Source organism: Epinephelus fuscoguttatus, linkage group LG1, assembly GCF_011397635.1.
Source record: "Epinephelus fuscoguttatus linkage group LG1, E.fuscoguttatus.final_Chr_v1".
In the NCBI taxonomy this organism is placed as follows: Eukaryota; Metazoa; Chordata; class Actinopteri; order Perciformes; family Serranidae; genus Epinephelus; species Epinephelus fuscoguttatus.
In genome coordinates, this window is record NC_064752.1 from 28,638,250 (window position 1) to 28,650,141 (window position 11,892).

Consider the following 11,892-nt stretch of genomic DNA (forward strand, 5'->3'; position numbering starts at 1 on the left):
TTTTGCAGAGAATGAAATAAGATGCCACTTTCATGTCTGCACAGTAAATATTAAGCTACAGGCTGCAGACGTTTAGCTTAGCTTAGCATAAAGACTGGAAATGGGGGAAATAGCAAGCCTGGCTCTGTCCAAAGGCTCACTGGATATAGACTGTGGCTATAATCCTGCCACTGGCCGACTATTTAGGCCGGCATCCTCCCCCCTTCCACTGTGTTAACGTTTCCAGAATCCCCTTTGCTACGGGAAACACTAACCTCCAGGCTAACATCCTAAACACTGAAAATGGCACATTTAGACAAAGATTTGGATTGTGCAATAAGGCATGCCTTCTTTGTTCTCAGCTGAATTGTTTTAAAGACCTATAATGCCTAACACAACTTGTAAACGCAACTAAGAAAAACCCAAACTCCATCTTGCAGACGCAAATAAAGAATAAACAGTCTGTTTTCTGACACTGCCAGTCGCAGTTGACTGAACCTGAATTCCATCCTTTTCACCCTGGGGGTCTAACTTCAAACTGTCCCAACCCCCCACTGGATAAGCAAACTTTCTGTTGCTGCCGTCTCCGGAGCTGCTCTCCTCCCAGTGATTTTGCCTGGTTAGCATGAGCTATCACACCAGCAGCGCTAAGACAACCCTGAGGCAATAAATGGTCCCAACAAACTCCCACCAACACTGAAATGTCTCGACTCTGTCGTCAAACCCATTAATACCACTAAGGTAATGTTAGCCGTGTGATGCTAACAGTCAGCCCTGTCACTGTGTATGCTGCCCTCCTAAATATTGCAAGGGCACCGTTGCTGCATCCCGGGCTTTGTTCCACCTGGAATGATTGTTATTGGTTTAGAGAGGCAAAAACAATCCAAGGTTTTCCCCCTATAGCAGAATGATAATGTGTGCTTCCAGGCTGTTCTCTAGTGCTGACACAGTACTGTGGAGACAGGTCTGGCTACGTGAGACTAGTTGAGAGATAAAAACCGACTCCCGTGCTGAAACTTTCTGATTAACACTTTATATCTCGTTTGTTTTAGTCTGGACAAAAAACTGAATGTAAAAACAAGTTGTGATTTTACAAGTGGTAATCTGGCTAAGACAAGCTAACTGTTTCCTGGCTGTATCTTGACATTTACCACACAGACATGAGAGTGGTTTAAACCTTCTTATCTAACGCTCAGCAAGAAAGTGAATTAGTGAATTCCCTGAAATGTCAGACATCATTTAACATGTACTGTATGTACATTTTAGTTTGGTAATAGCCTCTATTTACTTTCCTAATGTCCTTAAATTTCTCTCTCAGATATGTGCTGACAGAGCTAATTGAAACAGAAAGGCTGTATGTGGAGGATCTTGGACTCATAGTGCAGGTGTGTCTCTCCTCCAGCCTTTAAATCATCTGCTTATGACATTTTTAGATAACTGAGATTCCTTCATCAACATCACGTCGTAAACTCAGAGAGGGGTTTGGTTTTGGGTGTGTGTGTGTGTGTGTAGGGGTACATGGGCACCATGGCCAATCAGGGAGTCCCAGAGGACCTGAAAGGGAAGGACAGGATTGTGTTTGGAAACATCCACCAGATCTATGACTGGCATAAGGAGTGAGTCAGAGACATCTCCTCTGTTCCCCCGTCTGTTCCTCTGAATTTGAACCATCTCTTACAGTTAATGCAGATTTTCTGAGTTCCGCATGTTTCATTGTGGTTCAACGTGTGTCACGTCCCCTGTGGCTGTATCTTTTCTGTGTGTGTGTGTGTGTGTGTGTGTGTGTGTGTGTGTGTGTGTGTGTGTGTGTGTGCATGTGGTTGGATGACTGTTCCTGCCTGACCTTTTCTGCTTCGTGTCACACAGTTATTTCCTGGGAGAGCTGGAGAAATGTGTGGGTGATCCAGACAGCCTGGCCCAGCTCTTCATCAAACATGTGAGTCCACAGATCTGCGAGTTACAAACCGGGATGACAAGTTCTTTTTTCTTTCCGTCTCTGTATGTTTTCAGTTTAGCTGAAGGTCGCAGCCGTCTCACAGATCAGAGCGCTGACTGTGTGTGTGAAGCCTTGGCCTGTCGCCATCCAGATGTGTCTTCATCTCGAGGATCAGTTTGTCTGCAGGTGCAGCTGCAGAATAAAGGGTCTTGTAATCATCAGCTTTCAAAGCTGACGATCAGTGTTGAAGACGATCTACAGAGACGGCGTGTAGTGTGAAAATGAGCTGAAATTACAGATTGCAGAGCTCTATAAAAAGTATTCACGCCTACCTCATATGCAGTTGTTTAACACTGAATAGACTCTTTAATTTCATAGTGAAAACAGATCTCTATAAATTCAATTTCCAAAGGACGTACTAACATAAACACAGAATAGCGGCTGAATCAAAAGACATATCACGCAGATTCAGTGTCGTAAAACATAAAAAGACTCTCTAAGGGTGGTGAATACTTTTAATTGGCATTGTTACAGCAGAAAAAAAGGGAAATATATTTTTGATTTGGTGCAGCTTTTCCAGCTCAGCTTCTCTATCTGCTTCACTCACAGTAGTGTAGCACGCCTAATTAAGCTACAGCAAATTAAACCATTCTTTCTCATCCACTGGAAATATTTAATGAGCCAAAGGTCCTGCACTGGTTTAACAAAACTCCCCCCGCCCCAACAAAAAACTCTTGAGGGTAATGGGAACACAAAAACGCTGAGAGGAAACCAAGAGTCAGAGCTGCTCAGAGGCTTAATACTTCTTCACACTGCCTGTCACACACAGATTATTATTTGGAATAATTGTCACATGAGCTCTCTCTCTCTTAAATTCTTTTTCCAGGAGCGGCGTCTTCACATGTACGTGGTTTACTGTCAGAACAAACCCAAATCAGAGCACATTGTCTCTGAGTACATTGAGACTTACTTTGAGGTGAGTGAACCTTTATACAACAGTTGATTTTGTTAAAGCTCCATGAAGACTTTTTTCTTTTATCTTTGAACATGTTCTCTGTGTTTTCTTCACCTGACAGGATCTCAGGCAGCAGCTGGGTCACAGGCTGCAGCTCAACGACCTGCTCATCAAACCTGTTCAGAGGATCATGAAGTATCAGCTGCTGCTGAAGGTTTGCAATTCAACACGACTGTGTAGCTGCATGTGTGGCACTGTTACACAACATTAAAGGGACAGTTCATGCCAAAATCAATAAAATGTATTTTTCCTCCTACCTGTAGTGCTACTTATCCATCTAGATTGTTTTAAAGCAAGTTGCAGAGTGTTGGAGGTATTGATTGTGATGCCATGTTCACACTTAACACAAAGGTACCCCAATATGTCAGTTGTCGTGCAGCTGCCTTCCAGCGGTTGCCTGGCTGTTCACACCAGAAGTGCATTTCTCTGTGCTGATCAGCAAGTGATTCTGCTCCTCCTTTTGTCATCACACTTAGAGAGCTCTGTCTCTGTGTGCTTGTGTGTCTGTGTCCACGTGTCTCTCCCTCTCTGTTAGACACAACTGACATATATGTGGAAGCATGGGCTGCATATTTGATCATTTATCATAATCAGATAACTTATAACAAATCTATAATAACCTTCATATTGTTCATGATGGATCGTCAACGTGTTTTCGTGCCAGATGTGCTCGCGGCTCGTGCAAAAAACAGACCAGACACCAAAACTTTCACCACAGATTGCAAGCTGGCTGCGGAGCTCAGGCTGTGGTGTGTCCTGTATGAAAAGCCCCATTGTTTAACATGGGCCCAGAAAGGACTAGAGCATCGCTTCCGCATTCAGTGTGAACTTGGCACGAGATGTAAACCTCAATGCTGTTCTCCTTGGCTGAACTAGCTCAGTGGTGCCAGGTGAGCTAGCAGTGGTAACAAGCTAAAGAGAAAGGGTTAAACCGAGCCTGAGATAAAACAAGAGTGAACATCGGAGCAGCTTTTCAGCGATGAGGAGTTGCAGAACCTGAAAAGATTCAAAACTGACGCGCTGGAGATACTGAGCTTGACAGGGTGAGAGCGTGAGCAGGGGAGGAGGGCAGCACAGTGTTTGCATGAGCAGAGATCGCCACTGTGTTTGTGCTGGATTTTTTTCAAATGCCATTAGGAGCACTAGGAGAAGGCAGAAGAGCATGATATTTCCACAGATTATCCGTCTCATGTAATACTGTTAGGATATAGTGACAGTTTCTGCAATTATGACACAAAGTTATTTTTTTATAAAAGTGAACTACTTTGTCTCTAAACACACCTCTATCTGACCCCAGGACTTCCTGAAGTACTACAGCAAAGCAGGGAGGGATGCTGAGGAGCTGCAGGTGTGAGCTCATTACAGAATGTGAATACATATAATACAGTCAGTTGCCAGTTTGTTAGGCACGCCTAGCTAAAACCAATGCAGTCTAATACAATAGAAGTTATTCATGAAGGTTATAAAGGTCAGTTTTTGTTGACTGTTTCAGGCCCTGTCTACATGTATATAGATGTTTTTGAAAACAGATATTTTCCGTTACGTTTTGGCCCGACGTCCACATCCAAACAAAGTTTTATGTCAGATTTTTTTAAAATGCCTTTTAAGAAGATTTTTCCAAACTCTGGTTTCTTTTTAACTATGTGGACGTGTGAACTGGAGCATTTGGGAAACGATGACATCATGTCCTCAATTTGTGCATGACCATTGTTACTTTGTGTAATGAGTGCACCAGAAACAACAACAACAATAGCAGACTACCGGTTTGTTTATAATATGTCAGCACTCTTTCATCTAATATCTACTTCACCCTTAAACTTAGAGTTGCTGCACCATTTCATGAACGAACGGAGGCATCTGCTGTATACATGTAGACGGAGCCTAACTGAGGTGTTGTTTTAACTGTGTGATCATTTTGGAGGCTGCAGTTTGTGGTGCTGTTGAACTGTACACCTCTCCTCCAATTAAAATCAGTCAATCAGTCAACTTATTTGTCACATAACATCATATCAGGCACAGTTCCAGTGAAATGTAATCCTGTCAGTGCTGGCCAGGTGTATCCGCTACTGTCTTCCTGAATTTGCTGGGAGAAAACACAACAGCCTTCATAAAAGTAAGATTTATTGCAGGGCTGTTGTACAAGACTCCATTACTTTTAGCTGCTGTACCTAATAAACTGGCAACTGTAAACTGGGATGTCTGTATATCACAAAATTGTGTTTTCCCTCACTGATTCTCCTCCATCTCATTTCTTCCATCAGAGGGCTGTGGAGGTGATGTGTTTCGTGCCAAAACGCTGTAACGATATGATGAATGTGGGCCGGCTCCAAGGTTTTGAGGTGAGAGATGGATTATTTCCTGTGCATCATGGCTGATGAAATGCACATCCAGGGTGACTTAGAACAATGTTTGTGACACACGCACTGTTTCAGGGAAAAATCACAGCTCAGGGGAAGCTGCTCCAGCAGGATACCTTCTCTGTCAGCGAGGAGGAAAGCGGCATCCCGTCCAGAGCAAGGGAGAGGAGGGTCTTCCTGTTTGAGCAGCTGGTCATGTTCAGTGAGCCAATCGATAAGAAAAAGGGTTTCTCCTTGCCAGGGTATATTTTTAAAAACAGCATCAAGGTGAAGTGAAAGTGTTTTCTTTAAAACATCTTTGGTTAAGTGTGTTTTTTTTTTAATGTTTAACAAGTCTCCTGTGTGCTGCAGGTCAGCTGTTTGGGCGTGGAGGAGCACTCTGAGAATGATCCATGCTTTCTGGTCCTGACCTCTCGAGGAACAAACGGCAGTGTGACGCGCTTCATCATGCAGGCATCATCTCCGGAAATACAGCAAGCTTGGCTCGATGACGTGGGGCAGATCTTAGAGACTCAGAGGAACTTCCTTAATGGTACCAGAGTTCAGTGTTAACTCAATAAAAAACACACATTTAAAGGGATACTTCCTCACTAAATAACCATGTGTATATTGGTTACTCACCCTGTGTTATGTTGTGTGTTGTTTTGTTATTGTATGTAATGTTTGTGCTCCATACCATGTGATATGGTCGTGAGTCAAACAAATGAAATGGTTTCACATCACTTCCTGTCCACCGCAGCCCTTCAGTCTCCAATAGAGTACCAGCGCAGGGAAAGCAACTCAAACAGCCTGGGCAGGAACATGAAGTCTCCAACAGCATCTGGCCTGCGACCTCACTCCTCTGCATCCATGGACCGACGCCAGCAGCCCTGCCTGCTGACTTACAACACTTCCCTGCCCTCTCTACACCCACCATACCACAGCCCGGCCATGAAAGTGGTAAGTGTGCTGCAGCGCTCCTTCAGCACATTTGTGTACATTAATACATTTCTCCTTCTCTGACATCCTCTGTCTTTGATTTCCTTCTTCTCTCTCAAGCTTTCTAATCCCTGTGCTGTGACGACTCAAGCAGCTCTCCCTTCGCTTCCCTCCCACCAGCAGCTCAGTTCATCCAATGGCCTGCCACCCTGCAGCCAACACAGCATGCAGGTATGTCAGTCTCACTTCACACAATCATGAAAGTATCTGGTATCTAGCCATGAGGATAGTTTTTGGTTTTATTTCCTCATGTTTGACAATATCAATGTCTGAGTACTGCCACCCGAATACAGTGCAGGTTAATGACGTTTTGTTTTTGGTGCTCACATTAATGAAAAGATATCACCAGCAAAGTCATTTTTCAACAGAAACATCCTCCCTGTTCCTGTTTATAATCCACACAACACACACAAACAGGTTTCTGACTGTTTCTTCCACTTAGCAAGACTCAGTGGAAATGTTTACACGAAAGTCAGCAAGTCTGTAGAGATATTTGAACTCAACACCCAAACAAATACACCCTCGCCATCAGTGCTCCTTCAGAAGCTCCAGAAATGTCTCCAGTGTTATTTACTTTTCATTATAGTTTGCAGCTTCGTTCCTCGTGGGCGAGGACGGTGAAGAGGGAGAGCAGCCTGCTCAGTCTGAGCTACTTTGTTTGTTTCCCCTTTACAGTGCCGGGACTGTGTATGAACACCAGATTTTTTTCAGTGCACACAGAGCAGACAGATAGTGGACCACGAGAAGATACTCACTGAGTTGGACAAACAGATTATTTGATTTAGGATTGCAGACTGAACCTTGAAGTACATTGTCTCCAGCCAGAAAGCTTGGTGATGATTTTTTAAACTGACCTTTTCAGTGCTGTGAGCACAGCAAACACATTTTCAGACTACAGTTAGAAAATATGTTTCATGTGGGTGAACATAAAACACACTTGAAAGAAGATTTAACAGCAGCTGAGGATCTTTTTTGTTGACTTCAGTCAGCTGCAGGACTTTTTAATGCTGAATATACTTAAAATACCTAAAGTCAAAGTATGTATGTTCCATGCTGTCAGTGTTTTCCTGTTTGCTCTGATGTTTCTGGATTAACATCACTGCTGCATTAATGTTCATGTTGCATTTTACTGCTGTAGATGTTTCAGGTTGAGCTCATTTTAACTTCTTTATATACTGTTGGATAGTTTAATCTACAGCAATGCTTCATATTCTCTATAAGACCATCATGTGCTTGTGGCGTTGTTCTCCTGTGAGAACCACGCATCCCTAAAAAGTCAATTTTTCACAATGTCAGAAAAACAACCGTGTTTTTAGATTTGTGACGACGCATTTTTCAGCTGATCCAAGAGGGTTTTAAAGAGTTTATTTAGCTCAGGAAGTAGGAGAATTTTCTCAGCACATGAAGGAACACTTCATCCTTTGGTTTATCACAAACATTCAACATCAACACATCAACAACGTCTAAGTCCACAAATGCAACATGCCAAAGCTTACTTTAGAGGATATAGAGGATATGTATTGCTTGATACAGACAGATAACTCTGAGGACTTTGTTTTTTTGTGAAAATAATAAGTAAATTACTTAAACAGAACAGTGAGCAGAGATTCCCGTCGTATTCAGTGATCAGATGTTCAAGTGTACAAGTTGTGCTCAGTACACTGTGACATCACTGTTTAGAGTGGTTACAAGTGCAACACAGATCGCTTCTACCCACACATTAAAAATCTTTCCACCAGACAGGAAAGTGAAATGCTGTTTTCAGCGGTGTATCACAATAAGTTCCCTTTTAAACTCACTCTATTAAAAGGACTCTTTATTTATGTGTTAACTTGTGTTCAGTAAAAATAAGCTGGAACTTGAACACCTCTGTCGATACAACTGATTCAGTGCTGCAGCTGTGAGATTCATCAGCTTAGGTTACACACTTTAAAACTACCCCTTTAGGTGTTTATTGTGAAAGTACAAATAACATTAACATTGGTTTTAAAGCTGGGTGGTTCAGATGGAGCTGTTCTCTCCGTCGGCAGCCTGAGGCAGTTTGTTGTCCTGATCACTGATGATGAGAGGAAATGACTCTCTGGTTGCCTTTGTCAAATATCCTGTTGTTGTTTCTGCATGGATTTACAAACCAGGTCGACCTAATCTGTGGTCGGTGTCGTTCAGTCATCCAGTTTAGGGAAACCCCACTGACCTGCTGTTTTATCTTATTCGCTCAGACTTCCACCAAGAAGAGGAAATGGTTTGATCACTTATTAGAAGTGTTTATCTGGCCTGATTCCACAAAGACGCTCTCGACCTCTTGTGGTACTTTTTTGTGCTTTTAGATCAGCAGTGTTTCCACCCTGCTTAATGTGCATGAGCACAGATGGGTTTCTCTTTTTTATGGCGCTTATCTGACTTTCCTGTGCATTCAATTTTTTATGTGACAGCTTCATAAAGTTATTTATATAAAATCCTGTGCCCATTAGGTCGAAGCATAAACTTTGGTTGTAGTTTTTTGTGTGGTTCATGTCAAAACTTGGAGGAGCACAAAAATAAACATCCTTTCAAAGCTGCACTATGTAAACCCCAATTCCCTCACTCAGCTTTATTTTTTTGCAAACATCTTGCACTCCAAACTTTTAGTTTAGTACAATAGAGTAACATATACTTTTTGAGTTCACTAGACACAAAATAAATGTATCACATAACCCTTGTCTGACAGGAATTTTATCAGTTTAACATAACTTTGTTGTTGCAGCTTGAGCATTTAACTCTATGTCATATAAAATACAAAACACTGAGTACACATTTTACAACCATTTCTTGTATTTCATTGAAGCTTTAATATAAATTGTGGCAAGCTCAATTTTCTCAGTTAACTAACTCTGAACCAGGAAGTGCTCTCTATTTCACATCAGCTCAACTTTGTGTTAAACTTTCTATTATCCACACAGGTGGGACGTCACTAATTGTGTATATGATTTAACTTATGGTGCAAAATGTCTTTTACCACATTATCAGTAACCCATTAGAACCATTGTGAAATACATAAACATTAATCACTGTGTAATGGGTAACCTGAATGCTTTAGAACACATTTAAACACTGTTGCCTTCGGCTTATAGCCTTAAACACATTGACACACAGCAGGCTGGGTAACTCTTTAGTCAAATTAACTCAAAACTCAAAAATTGTTGACTTAACATAAAAAATCATGTCAAGTTGTCAAGTGAACATAAAGTTTTTATGTCATTTTGACAATCCTGGCATTTGTGTAAACTTTACATTAAAAGTTTGTGTCATGTATGGATTGCAGTTTACAGTGATATACCGCACAGACCCACAAAGAATTATCACCTCACACAGATTTCCTCAGCTCTATGGAGTTTTTTGGTGTCTTTCAGCTTGTTGTTTTGGTTTCACACCCCACAACTTAACTGTTTTAGTTCACTTTAGCTGCTTTGATCAGCCTGGTTTCAAGTAACAACAGGTTTTACCCACTGTACATTTCCTGCTCAGCACCAAATGAGCCAAAGTTTACGACTAGCTGGTGAACATAGTGAAACATTTAGCAGTTAAAGAGTGAGATATTTCCTTCAGGAGTTTGTGGAGAATGAAACAAAAAATCAACTACTGTGACTTTACTTTTACAGTGTAATATAGTCAAGATTGTTAAAGGAATACTTAACCCCAAATATCAGTATATCAGTCACTGACCCTATGTTACGTTGAGTTCATGACAAAAACTGAAGTTATTCAGAAAAACTGTTTTTCTCACATGCCTTCAGTGAATGAAGAATCCAAAAGTTAAGAAAATTCTTGATGAACTGAAGTAAAAGGGCACCATGTTTAATAAAAGTAAGAATAACGTTTTCTTTACAAATTCAACATAAGACGGGTTGAGCAATTGAAATAATAAATACAATACACTACAAAACGAATAATCGTTTGGGGGGGTGAAGTATTCCTTTAATGTTTTATATCAGGGTGATGTGATTAACTCCATGAATCCTTTTTATCTCATTATGTTGCCATCTGGTAGTTCAGAAATGATGAACATCTCTCTCTTTGGCCGTTGACTTTTAAAATTATTTTAATTTAATTTACAAAGTAATATAGAGCATTTTATTTACATTAAGCGCGCCCAAAAAGACAGAATGATAAATTGGTAATCAGTGTTTACAGCAGTAAGGAAATAAATTGTGAGGTGCTGTGTGTGATTTCTACGAACTGTAACTGTTTAAAGAACTTAAATCTTTTTGTAACACTGGAAATATAACATGTTCTTTCAATGCACATTTAAACCACACAAGTATTGAAAAACATTTAATTTTTCTTCCTCTCAGGGTGTGACTGCCAGTTTCCAGGCGACTACATTAAACAAGGGCGCACATCGGCCAAACAACCTGGATCATCTGAAGGAGAGCGAGCAGTAATGACCTGCGGTGTCAGATGACTTCACTTTACCTTTTTGGAGTCGGAGTGCCTCGACTCGTGCTCTGTCAGCACTGTTCGTCTCACTCCTGTTCAGAAGTCATTCAAGGTCTCACTGTCTCCATTTTTCACATTTTCTCCTGAACATCCCTCCAGATTTCCTCCAGATACCACCATGCTTTAGGCTAACCTGGATTTGATCTTGTATAATCATACTGGTGTGAGTGTAAACAGTGAATACACACACGTCTACAGATGGTGATGGCTGATAAGATGTGTGAGAATATGGTTTTAAGCACCACAAAGACTCTACTTCATATTGTATATGTATGAATTTCTTACTTTTTCCAGTGAAAATTCATGGATGGATATTTTTGTAAAGCTCAATATTTTCACAGGGGACCAATTCCACTTTATTCCCGGTGAGACATCTGATCTCAGATCCCTTCACGCAGATTTACACTCTGCGTCCTCAAATGACTGCATCCATGAAATCACTGACTGACTGCAGATTCCAGCTCCACTATGGGATCTGAATCCATACGTGTTGTGTATGTGTCTGTGTGCTCCCTGCAGATTAGCAAATAGCTGTGTTTTCCCCTTGGTGGGCTATTTTAACCCCCGCCATTGTTAGAGTGTTATCTGGACGAAACACATTTGCAAACTCACACAGAGCTTGCGTCCTAATCAGGCAGAGAGAGGAAAAAGGGAACAAAGATAAAACTGAGGTGCTCACCTGTCACTGTCATCTTGAATGTACATAATCTCATATGGGATCATATTAATAAAACTCTGTGACCTGTGGCGTCCTGATATACACGCGAAATTAAAGAGAAATGCTGTTCAGATTTTTGTCATTTCCATTTTGTTGAACTTGTACCAATTACATGAAGTCTGAATTATATTTAAAGCTCGCCTCCACTCAGAAATGTGCTTTTCTCATGTAGACTAGAGAGCTGTTTTCACATGTGTCAACTGAGGGGGACGATGTCTGTGGACTTTCCCAAAATCTGAGACTCAAATGAACACCAGGCAGACTAGATTAGGTACATCACTAATATGAAAGCCAACTAATACTGGAAACACACATGGATGGGGGGACGGAGGAACAGACTTTGACACAACTCTGGCAAAGAAACCTGAAACCTCCAGCGCACAGCAGGCTTGTCAGTGCAAAGAACAAATTCTGCATTAGCATAATGAAAATA

General features: G+C 41.3%; 1 protein-coding gene across 3 annotated transcripts in view; it reads left to right on the plus strand.

Annotated features, from left to right (window-relative positions):
- arhgef25b (Rho guanine nucleotide exchange factor (GEF) 25b) overlaps window positions 1–11,655 on the plus strand; it is a 42,378-nt gene extending 30,723 nt beyond the window's left edge. For 2 of the 3 annotated variants that reach the window (XM_049577037.1, XM_049576865.1), the window contains exons 6-17: window positions 1,298–1,364; window positions 1,492–1,595; window positions 1,846–1,915; window positions 2,802–2,891; window positions 2,992–3,084; window positions 4,228–4,278; window positions 5,192–5,269; window positions 5,363–5,554; window positions 5,639–5,819; window positions 6,027–6,226; window positions 6,326–6,436; window positions 10,597–11,655. In XM_049577037.1, coding sequence (XP_049432994.1) covers window positions 1,298–1,364; window positions 1,492–1,595; window positions 1,846–1,915; window positions 2,802–2,891; window positions 2,992–3,084; window positions 4,228–4,278; window positions 5,192–5,269; window positions 5,363–5,554; window positions 5,639–5,819; window positions 6,027–6,226; window positions 6,326–6,436; window positions 10,597–10,686 — 1,327 coding nt within the window. In that variant the 3' untranslated portion in view covers window positions 10,687–11,655. The remainder of the gene's footprint in view (window positions 1–1,297; window positions 1,365–1,491; window positions 1,596–1,845; window positions 1,916–2,801; window positions 2,892–2,991; window positions 3,085–4,227; window positions 4,279–5,191; window positions 5,270–5,362; window positions 5,555–5,638; window positions 5,820–6,026; window positions 6,227–6,325; window positions 6,437–10,596) is intronic. The other variant, XM_049576957.1, reaches the window with a different exon arrangement.
- The last annotated feature ends 237 nt before the right edge of the window (window positions 11,656–11,892 follow it).